This window comes from Pezoporus wallicus, unplaced genomic scaffold (assembly GCF_028554395.1).
Source record: "Pezoporus wallicus isolate ANWC-B61680 ecotype Strahan unplaced genomic scaffold, APGP_CSIRO_Pwel_v1 contig_5418, whole genome shotgun sequence".
Classification (NCBI taxonomy): domain Eukaryota; kingdom Metazoa; phylum Chordata; class Aves; order Psittaciformes; family Psittacidae; genus Pezoporus; species Pezoporus wallicus.
Genome location: NW_026640709.1, coordinates 879,093 through 893,426, shown reverse-complemented (window position 1 = coordinate 893,426; position 14,334 = coordinate 879,093). Strand labels below are relative to the sequence as shown.

The window sequence follows — 14,334 nt, the reverse complement described above, 5'->3', positions numbered from 1 at the left end:
GCCAGTAGCTTTTTTTCATTGGGGTTTTGGTGTGTTTCCCCCCACCAAGAACTGACATTTTGTCAGTAGGCGTTTGAAACAGCTCATGTCCCTATCAGTAGAGCACTAGGCAGGCTCAGTAGTGCACCCCAGCATAGCTGCAGGAGTGCACTATGGTTTATAAATTATGTATGTGTTAGAATTAGCTGATTAAAGAATTCCCGAGGAACTGTGTGCATGTGCACATAGTAATTCAGTTCTTGCAGCTATTTGCATTACTCTTTAGTACTCTGCAGATGCTGCAGCAGCACACTGAGTTTCCCAGGTCTGGCAAGGATACTTTGAGAATCTGAGTGGGTGAAAATGAGAGAAAGCATTGGATGTAAAACGTTCCTCTCTCAATAGCAGTGCCTGTAAAAAGAGATGAAGACTCACTAACATGGGGCATTTTAATTCAACTGCTCTTGTCCACAAATAGCAAAATAAATTGTAACTACAAATGAAAGCATCCCAAGCCACATCAGATTCTGAAGGCCACAGTGAGCAAGAGACCTCCATCTGTTCACCAGGCTGTGATAAGACAGGAAAGTACAAGACCTCAGAAGCAGACCTAACTGAACAGATCTTTAAATATTTGAGGAAGTAATTTTCTAGCTACCAAGTAACATGGCTTAAAACAGAGATTAGAAACAGGTTTCAATCACTTATTCTACTGAAACTTACAGGGGAAAAATCCACTGCAATCCACTTTTAAAGAAAAGGTTCTGAAATAAGTTGTCCTTCCTAAGTACTACACCAACTGAGACAGGCTGGATTTCTGTCAATCAACTGGTATGTCCAAGGTCAAAGCCCTGTGCTCTTTCCTTCTCAAGGCAGCTGAATCCTTCTGCATGTGCTTTGCCTGCAAGAGCAAGCAACTGCAAAGCATCATCACCATTGAGCCACTCACCCTGGAGAAGGCTCACCAGCTTTGGCAAGAGGATCACTTGAAAGGTGGAAGGAAAATAGTAGAAGCTTGTTTGATAGATCTCATGTCCTCCTGCATCTTTGAAAGCAGTTAATACCCCAGCTCAGTAAAGCCTCATGCTGCCCTGCTTCAGTGAAGAGCCAGCTTTGACTATCTCAAACTCAAGCTGGTCTGATATTAATGCTTTAAACAGAGACAGCTGAAATAAGCAAATACATAGCTTGTGAGCTTGCAGGAATATAAAAAATAAAGTCTTTGAAGAACAATCTTTCTCTGTCCAAAGTGTTAGGATGAGACGTTAAAGCAGAGTTTTCCTTTTCCACTGATGAGGTTTTCTGGAGATGAACTGTACAACCTGGCCTAGCAAATTTCCTGCTGTAACAAGCTGCATCTGCAAATAGTGGCTAATGAACAAGGTAGTTGAATATTTATTTACACAACCTTTTCACTTCTACGTACATGGCACAGATTATTAGGAAAGGTGAAATCTCGTCAGATAAACTTGTAAGACTTTCCACTGAAGAGGTGATTTCCTTTCCCTGAAACAGCAGATGACAATCCCAAGCATACAGCAACACTCAGATCTGGCAGCCAAGGAAGCTGCCAGCACACAGCACAGCTAACAAAAGCAAGCAGATGTACAGGATCAACAGCGAAGCAGAGCAGTCTACAAAGCACGGCTCTTCTCATGGCTGTCTATCTGCAGCAGACATGCTGCTGCTTGCTTGCCTTTTTTTTTGTCTTTACCAGATAATGCAGCTTCCTACTGCTGCTAAGAGTTACTTATGTGAGAAGGTGAATCCACTGATTTGGAAGCTACAGTTCTTGCGTGCACTGAAACTTCCTGTGAACTAAAGGTTAAGATCACAACCCACCTTCCTCCTCCTGCTTGACATAACAAGCATGCAGGCAGCATGGGAGGCTGTCACTGGGAAAACCACAGCAAACCTTTATGCCCAGAGCCTGTAGAGGAGTATTAGCACCAAACCTGGGAGCTTTTATTCTGCTTTTGAAAATAAACAGAAGAACCAGAAAGTGAGACCACAAGGCACTTGAGGTAAAACTGAGGAAAGATGACTGTGTCACAGGAGGGTGGAGATGGCCATTCACCAGCAATCTGTGCATTCTTCAGAGCAGGGCAGAAGTGACAGCTGGGAATATTTCACAATGTAAAGAACTTTAACAAAAAATAATGATAATAAAAAGATTTTGACTTGTCAACCTCAAGATTTTGGCTAAATGAGCATTTACAATAAGGTGTTTATACAACCAAGGAGAACACTTCCATAGTGATCTTGATTGCAGTGACCTAAAATGAAATCAGTAAAGGACAATTTTCTCAATAAGGTAACAATGTATCAGCTTGTTGTTACTGCCATTTTCACCTGTGTTTGAAAACATTCCTTTCCCTTTTAGCCATCTTACTTGCTTCTTAAATACTCCGTCGTGTGCTTACTCCAAGTTCTCACATAGCAAAGCTGACCAGGCATGAGCAAAGAGCCTATGGCACACAGCAGCTCTAAGGAAATTTTTGAGCTTACATTCTTCATTCCCCTTCCCATGCCTTTCCCTCCCAGCATCCCTTCTGAAGCCCTCCTTTACTTTCATCATGCCTTAATAGAGCATCTTCCTTCCAGGTACCAGGTAGATGTGCACATGAAATTATTATTCTGAGATCAATGATGTACAGCAGTGTACTGCTAGAGTCATATAGAAAGCAAGAATCTCCTGTTCCTTAAAACAATCTAGCCCTTCCTCAGCACTGAGCTTGAAAGCCTGTGACAGTCACTAGGGTCAAAAGAAGCCTCTTGTCAGCACTGCAAGGCACACACAGGTTTTGTGCCCTTTATAGGTAGTTTCTTTTCCCTTCACACAGATTCCTCTTACCTTGTTGCTAGGGAAGCAAGTGCAATTCCACCACTTTCAGCATATCAGAACTGAGGGCTCGCTAGATACTCCATTAAGAACAGGTCCCAGGCCAGAAAGGACTCTGTCCACCTGAACAGTATGTCAGTTCACGGTAGCTGGCAGCCAGAGCTATACTCTTGCTCAGGTTCCAACTGCCACACTTGAGAGTCCCGGTGTCCTCACACATGGGGATATTTCTCTGAAGCTCTCCCTTACACACACAACTCTATCAAATCCATCTACCTACCCATCTGCAGTTTTAAGTATTTGCGGCAGAGTGGTGTAAAAGCAATCCTGGTCTCCAAAGCCAGGCTTTTGAGCTTTGGGCTAAGAAAACTGCTAAAAAAGCAATTTTCAGACTTTACCAAGTGTTGCTGTTAACATGCATCAGTTACATTATCCATCGTTCCGCTATTTTCAATTTGGCCTACTGCCTCCCCAGAGTAAGCACACAGGGTAAGGGGAAGGCACAGTCAAGATCCCAACACTCAGAGCCATATTCCTGATAATAATAATAATGATGTATTAAGTTCACAGAAAGGCATGTTTCAATGCCTGATTTTTAACAGCCCATGGTTAGAGTGAGGCCTACAGCACAATACCTTCCTCTCATCAAACAATCATATTTTAGTATCATGATGGCACCGTGTTATTCAGGTCTTTTCCTTAAAAAGACAAAAAAACCTACAAAATTGAATGTCACCATGGGAACAGTCTAAAGGTGATTTTTGGAAAGAGGCTTATTTCCTACAGCTTTTCTGTTGGCATAGAAATAATGTCACCAAACTGTACCAGAAGCAAGCACTTCACAAAGTATCATCTCTAAAGATACCAGTCAGTTCTGAAAACATCCTCCCTAATGGCTGCATTTCTTTAGTTTCTGAAGCAGAATAAAGGGCCCAGAAAAGTTTCCTCAATGAGAAACACACCCCAAGCTACCACCAGTGTGATTTAATTCAATCACTCTTGAGCTTGAAATGTGAAGCAAGTGTCAGTACTTAAGGAAAAATTCCTTCTTAGAAGAACAATTAAACCTTAAAGCAGTCATCCTGTTTGGCTGGCTGAACAAACGACACATGTTCACACAAGAATAAGTCAGTCAACCGTCTTAATAAGGATTTACTTTAAACAGAACCTTGTATGGGTACACTAGACTCAGTCTCATTAAGGAGTAAGTTGGAATTTTATACAGCATGAACCACTGGCAATCTAAAACAGACCCACTGAAGAATGGAATGGAGAATCAAACGCAATGTTTCAGACCCAAGCTCTATGTGCCTTTAATACTTTTGTTTTCCTTTTTTTTGAGAGAGTGCACACTATGACAGACATTTGCATTTATCATGTTTTTAGCTTCTTTTCTAAGGATGAACTTTCTGAATCTGCATCTTCCAACTCCACTCTGTGTCTTTTCAGTCCTCCGAGAGATTCAGTGCTCTCACTGCCTGTAGGATGCAAGTCAGCAGTATCCTCTCTTGTGCTCACACTGTAGCTGTTGGAGTCCATTTCAGACAGGCAGCAGTCTTTGAGCAAGGTCCCGCCCACTTGTACAAGGTTGCCATTATCAGCATTTGAGTGTACCTGTAGTCCTTGCGTCACAGCCTCCTGCTCTCCGAAACTCTGTCCATTGCTGAAGCATGAAGGGTGCAGATGCAAGTGGCCATTACTGTGGTTAACACAGGAGGTGTCGAGGCTCCTCTCCTCATGGTCATCAGTCTGGTTTCTGGGGCAGTGACCTGACATACTACAGATGGCAACAGCAGAGAATGGAGGGACCAGTGAGTGATGGCTTGATGCTGGTTGACAGTTCTGACTATTTTTCTGTTCCACAAGTCCTGCAGTCTGAATTTCTTCACTACAACTGTTTAGCCCTTTACAGTTAGCTTTTCCATTGAGCTTTTTAGTCTCAAAAGTATGCTCTATACCTCCACTGCTTGTGTCTTCAGATGTGTTTTCTTGACCCTCCATCCATCGCTGATTGTCACATTCATGAGCTTGACCATTACTAGAGTTTTCTATTAAGCAACATTCTTTTAAAGTTTCTCTGTTGTGGCTTCCAGTAGAAATAGCTGGGGAACCCTGAGGAACTACTGAACTCAAGTTCCTAGCATCTTCCTTATTTAGCAAGTGTGCTGCACTGTGCCTTCCACTAGTTCCTGGTTTCCCTTCATCATTCTCTCCATCTCCTCTGGAGGATTCACCATCTTTATTAGCTGAATACGATATATAAGAATAATGAAGCCATTTGTAAGCTTTATAAATTTTTCTCTCCACTGACTCACTGTCTGAACAAAGTGATGTCCTTTCTTTGAGAACTTCTTTGTTGGCTGAACTCCTTTCTGGTGAAGAAGCTGGAGAAGAAGAAAGATCATCCACTTTGATCTGGGGGTAATCATAGATGTCCTCACCTACACAGGGCGTCACACTCTCTGTGTTAGTACTAGTCCTTTCCTCCTTTTGCACCTTTTGTCGGCGCCTCAATGCATTACGTTGCCTCATAGATGTGCGTCGTTCATTCAATTCCTCTTCCTCTTCTGTACTGCTGCTGCTGCTGGAACTGCTGGATTCATTCTCCTCAGGACTCGGGGACCGTGGCCGTGGGAAAAGGTCTGTATCTAGTTCTGCCTCACAGGTGTTGTCATCAGAATCAGACTCATTGGAAAGGGCCAGGAGACGTTTATCCTGATACTTTCTAAGCGCAGAGAGCCGCTGCTGACGGGAAGCCACATCTTCTCTGGCTGAGGGGGATGCAGTTGATCTTAAGGCCCTTAAGTTATAGGCAGTTTCATCAGACTCTTCAACCATATGTGGTGGGGAGTGATGCAAAGAGGTGGAGGACTCCGACTCACTGTAAGCAGAGCGTTCACTTACTCCTGCATGGAGCTGCAGGATTGTGCTCTCACTGAGGTCGCTGTCTGAGTCAGAACTCCAGCCCTCAATCTCCCGGCGCACTAGGGAGTCAAAAAAAGCCATCATCCGTGGATCTTCCTGGACTGACTGGTTAGCATAATCATGGGACAGACCACTACCACTGTTCAACACAAGACTGATGTACTCTTCATGAGTGTAGAGGCAACGTGAATCATCCTCAATTCTACCATCCAGATCCCCTGTGCAATCAGGCTGCTTGTAAGGGCTCCAGATCTGTAACAAAAAGAAGAAGAAAAATCATATGATGTTGAGTTCATAAACTATTATAAGCACTTGAAACAGAACAGTAGCTCAAACACCCAAAACAATTGCAAGCTGCAGATTGTTCTTATTATTATTTTTTACCCCTCAGACCAACACTTAAAAGTATTCCAGAGATGTGGGTTTTTTTATTCCCCTTTTACAAATGTGTTTTTCCTGAATCTACTTCACACATCCAGAATTTAAAAGCTCTCACATGGCAGATTATCCATTGATATCTCATTGTGTAGCAATTTCTCTAAAATTGCAGGGCTCTATTTTTATATAATAGGACATGCTTACTCACTAACAGTAAGAATAGTTTGTTGCCTACAATACAGTCTTGGCACTAATGAAGGCACTTGTTTCCCAGGAAACTAGAGTTGCTTGTGCCAGTGATGTAGAGTAACATTTCATCCAGCTTCATTATCAGTCACACCTGATCAGCCCAAAGGGAGCTGAATGTATGGAGGTGAAAAGCAGCGCTGCAGTACTCCGTTTAGGGAGCAGTTGTGAAGGAAAAGAAAGCACCCAACTTGCTCTCAAGATACAGCAACAATTTTAGGTGAAGGAGAAGAGCTTTACTGAAAGCTACTTTTGAAGCAGAGAGAGGTTAGTAACATTGCAAAGTGTAACAATTTCACTAATAGCAACAGCCTTGACTGCGCTGTCCATCTAGCCTTCCCTCCTTTTTAATGGTGTGGGAGGGAAAGGAAATAAAAACAGCCCCAAGAAAATATACCAATATCACAAAGAAACTGGTAATCCATAGAAATAACAGTTGGATCTACTTACCCTTCTCAGTTTTACTCACAGATTTGGGGGCAATAAGATTAAGGCATTCACTGGACAACCACTATCATATTATTCTTTATTTGGTAGTTAATGTGATGCACAACACCTAATGTAAGCAGAGCTAATATGTAGCTTATCCACCATAGTTCCCTAGTGTTATGCTTATAAAGTATCCGATTTCAATCACGCTTTGGTTTTACCATGCTAACAAGCTCAGGAGAAAAAACCTCTATGCCAGCTGTCTATACCAGGTTGGCCTTTTTGGATAGACTTTGGCAAAAACATCAAACTCTTTTCCCAACATAAATTAGTCAAATTTTGTTCCAAGCAAACAAAACCACTAACAAAAAGTGTTTCGCCTGTGTAAACGGTATAATCAGCACTCATCTCACAGATGCATAGTTAACACATGCAGCATAATCTGATACTACCATGACAAGCACTGTAAAGAGAACTCAAGAGAACGCTCGTAATTCTGTACTCACAGATATTTTCAGCAGTATACAATAAGATCTTACACCTTTAATATCAGAAGTAAAATGTGATAAATTGTCTTGCAGCTACATGTTCAGTACAGTCAAATTTAAGATGTACAGGTAGCCTTTACTCTGGAATTCTCCCAAACTTAAATGCCTTTATTTTGCACCCTCTGTAATTTACAGTTAACAGAGCTTCTGTGTATGATCTGGCTATGTAGATAAAAGAGACACTATTCCAAAATTAAAGTGGGCTGCAGATACACCTTTTATCTGTATGGCAACCATCAAGCTGCCTTTCAGAGCAAAGGCAAAGGTATTTTACATTGCATTACAGTACATTAGCCTGTTCCTAGGAGCATGCTTCAATGTCAAGGCGTATTGGCTATTTGTACTTAATTGCTATTTTTATTTGCAATACTTATGCAAATTCTCTTCTAGTACAGTTCATTAATCTAATACTTGAAACCAGACAGTCTCTGTTGCTTGGTTTAAGTACTGCACTTACTAGACACATAGCTCAAGAGACAAGCACCAAGTTTAGATAAAAATAACAAAACCCAACCTAAGCCCACTATGTACAGTTTCATCAACCATACTTAGCCTTTTTGAATTATTCAAGAGAACAGAAAGAATCTCTTCTCATCCTCTAATTACTTCCCATGCTCCACTTCCTAAAGACAACGTAGGAAAGAGTCCTCTCTCAGTGGATGCATGAGAGAGATTGTTGATCTGGGAATATATGTTTTTAAATGAAAAAACAAGAACTCTATTTGCCCAGTGGACTATTCTGCATTGCAGCCTTCTTGACAATTTTACTAGCAAATGTTCAGTACCCTCTCAAAATGTCAGCTCTTTTCTCCTCTTTGTTCCACTACTTAGCAGGTCAACAGGTGGATCAGATCTTTCTGCATTTAAGCAGCATATACTTTTTTGTAAATGCTTAATACTGCATACCTGGACAAGCAGGCTGGCATGCCCCTTTCTCAAAGAGTCTTAGGAGAATCAGATCGATTAATTAGGTTTTAAAACTGCTTTCATTTTAAGCAAGAGAATTAGAAAATTCTTAAGATTCTGTACGAACCAATATAAATGGAGAGGTAGTCTGCTCTGAAGTCCCTCTGAGACAGGCTTTTTTCAATGAAAAGTCATCTAAAAAGGTACATAAAGTATGCACAGAGAAACTCCACATGCTTGCTAGTCTACCAGATCTTTCTCCTCACTCTGCAAGCGTAAGAGAAAATACAGCAATGTTTTATATTTTAAAGATAGCTACAAAGAGTCCATAGTGAGGCTTCTCCCTTCCGAGACAGATTTGTTCACAGAGGAGTAAATAATAAAGAGAAGTCAAGGGAATTCAGGATGAATCTGTTTGTACAATATCAGACGTCTCTGGAGACTGATATCGCTACTTCTTAGACATTTTGCTATGAAGGAGTACAAGGGCCTGCCAGAAAGAAATCAGACTAAAAATCTGTCCTTGCCTTTAAACTGGCAGCAACTGGTCCAGCACACTCTGGGGCATCTGAAAGGCACTTCTTTGTAAATGGAATAACTTGGCCTTTTTCTCATCCTCTGACTGACACCATGTTGGGGAAGAATGCTAGCAAATCGGAGAAAATAAGTTGGCAAATCATCCCACTGAAGCAACCATCTATCAAGAAGTTCTTTCCCTGTCAGAGGATTAAGGAGCTGGGTATCACTCACTGATGCCCCAAGTATGGATATAAAAGTAGGAAAAAAAACAGAGGAGTACAAAACTGGTTCTCTGCTTCAGCAGAGATGCTTCAGACAGTGTCTTTGAATTGCTTGTATTCCATGGTAGCAACCCCCCAGAACTTAAAACAAAAAAGTAGTTATGCCTGTAGCATGAGAATAATTAAACCCAGCTATATTAGATGATCTGATTCAGAAGAGGCAGCTAGCCACAATGACATTAATCTGTCACCATAGCAACATTGGCAAATAGACTTTGCTGTCTTTGATACAATGATGGTTTTTAAACAAATGGGACCTTCAACAGTGGTGCCTAGATACACTGTATTCCATTTCCAATTAAAATCACTATTTCTTTCTGAAAATCCTTATGCACTTTTCTCTATTTTATCTTTTCTGTAACTTTCCTCTAACTCCACAATTCTCCATGGTCCTCCTCTAAGCCCCACACAACAAAGGGAATGCCTCATTTATTTCTTCTGCAATTAGTTTTTCTGCCAGCGCATCCCAATATCTCACACAGTTAACTGAGGGGAAAGTGCTATTTTTCTGTTTTACATCGCTTTAGCTCTCATGGTGAATGCTTACTGCAAATGATAATTTTAGTTCACAGCTGTGCTTTTCTATTTTACGGAGGTTCAGCTTTCTGAAATGCAGGGCAATGAGCAATTCATCTGGGCTAATGTGTCCAGCACACAATATCTGGAGTCAAGGCTTCTAGTATCCTTTATTAATGAGCTTGTTGAGTCTTACTTTAGGTTTCTGAAACCTCCTCACTTAATATTCACACACACCCTCATCTTATCCATTGTATTCTTAGTCCTAGCAGAAATCAAACCGTAAACCACTGAGTTACTGAATTGTATTCCTGCAGGTTCTTTACAATAAAATAAAACAAAACTAAAGCAAAAAAAATCATAACCACAAAGGTCAAAATCATTTTTGTGAACTATTTATTTCAGCAGGGCTAGGCTTGAGATGAATTTGTATCTCATTTGCAATCAGCATTAAAATAGCAAGTGTGTTGGCAGAAGCACGTGGAAATACTGAATGGCTTGTCTGTCTCATGCCTTGATGCTGGCGCTATCAGTTCTTCACTTCTGGAAGTACTAAATTTATGCCAGCTAGTCTAAAAATTTAAGGCTCAGACAAACAGCTACTAGCACCCATATTTTTAATTCATCACAGAGTTTCTATGATTGAAGGAATGGCATACACCAACCAGCCACAGTGAAGTTATCTTTGGTTATTTAATTCCAGAAAGATTTTTTGGAGACACTTGAAGGACAGTAAAAGGAAGGCCACTGCTTAAGGAACTGATTAAAACAAACAAAACCCAACAAAAATAGGAAATCATAAAAGAACCTAAATATATTTTTTATTTATGCCTCTTCCTCTTGTCATCTCAACTTCTCCAAGCAAGCACATCAAGCATTAGTATGGGGGAAAGAAAGCCATGCAAGCAAATGACTTGGGTTCCCAGCTGGTTTTAATGCTTTAAATAGCCCCTAAGAATGGCTGATGTTGTGTTTCCTGTTTTGCCCTTCTGCTAGTGGCAGCTACTAGTCCCCTGCTTATCTGTAGGAGTAGCTGGAACGAAGAAGAAACCACTATTGTATGGTCACTCACAAACCACTGTTCACTCAGACAATACCTTTAAAGAGCAAAGTCATGAAGATCAGACAAGGTATGAGCCTTAAAACAACCTGATCCCCAAAGAAGGCACATTAAAAGCTGAGGCAAAATGACATACAACACAAAAGGGTAGGAAGTTCTGGCTTGCTAACAAATTTAATACATTAAACACCTTTCCCTTAATTTATTTCTAGCCTGCAATGTTTGGGGAATTCAGTTCCTTCAAAGTAGCTACACAAGTTCCATTGCACATCCTGCGACACAACAGGAATTCTCTTCTAAGGAAGCACTCAAGCAGAGATGTCTTTGAAAGAGTTACACAACCTGTGACTGACGCCTTAATCGAACTAACCTTTTAATCACTAGGCAAACAAACCCCACCAAAATCCTTGCAGAAGTACACAAAAGCAACACAGGGGATGTTTATACCAATGCTAATCCAACAGTCTGAGCACACTCATGCAGGAAGGATTCTTAGGGTGAAGGGTCAGCATATCTAAAATCCAAAAGGAAGAACTCAGGCTGCGTGAATCAAGTTCCCAAAGCAAAAAAAAAAAAAATAGCCTCTGGCAAAACTGCTGTTAAACAGTGTCAGTTTGACTGCTTAGAAACTGAAAAATCTGTGAGCTGCTAACACTGCTCAGAGCACTTTCAGTCAAACCTGTCAAGAGGGACACAGATGAAAAAGAAGTAGAAAAGTAAACTAAAGGACCAGTGGAAGCAGAAGAGAAGCTGAATTACAGCCAGAACCCGAATGCTGATAGCAGCTGTAATGCAGGTGATTCAGCCCGTCACTGGGCCATGGTCCAAGGGTTTTAGGCCAATGCTGGACTGTAAGTTGTAGACTAATGAAAAGTTCTGTGCAGAACCAGTTAACTCAGTCAACTTGTAGCTAACTGAAGCATTTACTAATACTCAAATGACCTTATTTATAGCCACATGCAGGTAAGATTTTTATGAAGTCATTCAACAAATAGACGCAGCTTCAGTTCTCATTATCCTACTGAAAAATTAAATGGTTCTGGTTTCTTTCAACTTTTTGATAGACATAAATTATAGCAAAATTTCTATGGCAGCAGAATACAAAGTGCATTAGAGTAGTATAATCCTCTGCCTCCCCGCTCTCAACCTTTGTAATGAGAAATAACAAAGTTTTTGCCTTGCTTCCACAATATTGGCTGTCTTTCTTTAAGGAAAGAAAGTTTCAGAACCTAACCACATTTGTTATCTCTTTACATTCCATATAAGAAAGCACACACTTTCTAAAAATACGGTACATTGTTAAAGGATTCACAAATGAGACATTGTGGAAGGTACTAAGAGTCCTGTTTCCTCTGGAAGCCACAGAAAAGTATGTTGAATTGACTCAATGCAGAAGTGTGTATAAAAATTTTAGAAGGGCTCCTGAGGCAGTATTAGGCTAAATTCAGCTAGGTCAGGCTAAGGCATAACAATAATCTCTGGAGAGGTTTTTATTAAATTTCAGCTCAAAGTACCAGAAGTTTTAGGAGATCATGTCACAGCTGTGACCAAACTCTTCTGAGAAGGACTGTTCACATGATACTTCAGATATGTACAGAATGAAACATTACAAAAATAGTTCCTTTTTCAAAGTACAAATCCAGGGAATCCCTTATCTATAAAACTTTTAAAACTGAAATGTAGTTTGATGTTGAAATGCTCAATTAAAAATTTGCATCTGTTTAGCCAGCAAATGAGACTTGACAAAAGCATAAGATGAGAAGACAGGATGGATGTGGAAAACAACGGTGAGCAAACCAAGCATTTCTTCCTGAAATACTAAATGAACACATTTTCTCATAATTTATCTTACCTTTATAATCTTTTCAACGCCAGAAGAACAGATCATGTAAGTGTGAGGATTAAACCGGACTTGGTTTACAATTGACCGATGACCTTTCAATACCATAAAAGCACCATTTACGACCCTGCCAATGCCACCTAGGGGAAAAACAAGCACAGATTGGAACAAATAATTAAATCTTCATATTGCTTTCATTCACAATCATTTAAAGCCATATTATATTTGACAATGCACTCCAGCTTTATTTTGCAATACTTTAAGGACTGTGCTGGCTGCGAAATTCCGATTTTATGAGCAATGCCTCTATGAAAAGCCTCCTTCCTGCAAATTAGGGCTTGGAGGCTAGCTTTGATTCATCTAAACAAACAAGGAAGGTTTTTGACCTAATATGACAAGTATGTGAATAAGAACAACATACATCCTTAATGAAATCACCAGTGAAACCGTAGTGCCTAAGGCATGATGGTACTCGGTTTGTAAATTTGAAGCAGAGACAAATAAAGAGCTTGACTTTTTTAAACAGCTATACTCTTTTTTAGCTTGTTTGGGGTTTTGTTTTGTTTTTTAATCAGCAATTCATTACTGTCACAGTTGACTCTGGTCTGGCAGGTAGGTATCTAAAGTAGGCAATCTTCAAGGCTACTAACACAAGTCACTACATTACAGCTGGACTTAGCATAGCATTCCCTAGACTAGGATCTACAATGACTGATTTCTGTGAATCAGGCTTAGAGAGGGACATGAAACAACATATCTGACCAGAGGGTTATATCCTTCACAAGGCAGGGAATTAGCTGAAGTGGAATGCTTTTGTGCTAATGGTAAAACCCAAAACAAGCAAGACAACTCTTCTGCTGGGTCACTGACTCTCACTGGGTCTTGCCAAAGCAAGAAACTCCCATGGCAATTTTTTATAATCATAGATTCACTATTAAAACCAATAGAAAGCACACCTGTGCACCTGAATGAACAAGTGCCACTCAAGATTGGAGTGTGTCACTCTTGGAACAAGTCCAGAAGAGGGCCACAAGGATGATCAGGGGACTGGAGCACCTCCCGTATGAAGATAGGCTGAGAAAGTTGGGGCTGTTCAGTCTGGAGAAGAGAAGGCTGCGTGGAGACCTCATAGCAGCCTTCCAGTACCTGAAGGGGGGCTATAGGGATGCTGGGGAGGGACTCTTCATTAGGGACTGTAGTGACAGGACAAGGGGTAATGGGTTAAAACTTAAACAGGGGAAGTTTAGATTGGATATAAGGAGGAAATTCTTTCCTGTTATGGTGGTGAGGCACTGGAATAGGTTGCCCAGGAAGGTTGTGAATGCTCCACCCCTGGCAGTGTTCAAGACTAGGCTGGACGAGGCCTTGGGTGATACGGTTTAGTGTGAAGTGTCCCTGCCCATGGCAGGGGGGTTGGAACTTGATGATCTTAAGGTCCTTTCCAACCCTAACTATTCTATGATTCTATGTTACAATTACCATCTTTGGTGAAAGAACACAAAACTTTTAAAAGAGGGGAAGTAAAAACTGAAAACCACTTCAGAGAAAAACAATCTTTCTACTGACAACTTCAAAGGTCACAAGCACACCTTACAAAAAGTTAAAATAATTTAGCTTCTGTGCTACTTACAATTATCTGAACACTAAACAAGCAAACTTTGTGTTCTCTATGCAACTAGCGAGCATGTGTTCAGCCCCTCACCTCTAAAAAAAGGACTCTATCCCTTCCACTCATTATAGGTACACTGTGAAGACCAGACTGAAGTGTAATGTGGTGTACAAGCCACGATAAAGATTTAGAAATGAGAAGCCAGTCATCCAGCTCCTAAAAAGCCTCAGATGTTCTTACTGCTTCTGGAAAGTGT

At 40.7% G+C, this 14,334-nt stretch overlaps 1 protein-coding gene across 2 annotated transcripts in view; it reads right to left on the bottom strand.

Annotated features, from left to right (window-relative positions):
* Positions 1 to 4,164: 4,164 nt before the first annotated feature.
* The window catches only part of DCAF5 (DDB1 and CUL4 associated factor 5), a 73,180-nt gene continuing 63,010 nt past the window's right edge, over positions 4,165 to 14,334 (bottom strand). For both annotated transcript variants that reach the window (XM_057420209.1, XM_057420210.1), the window contains 2 exons: positions 12,482 to 12,609; positions 4,165 to 5,998 (listed from right to left, as the gene is read on the bottom strand). In XM_057420209.1, the coding sequence (XP_057276192.1) occupies positions 4,196 to 5,998; positions 12,482 to 12,609 (1,931 nt within the window). In that variant the 3' untranslated portion in view covers positions 4,165 to 4,195. The remainder of the gene's footprint in view (positions 5,999 to 12,481; positions 12,610 to 14,334) is intronic.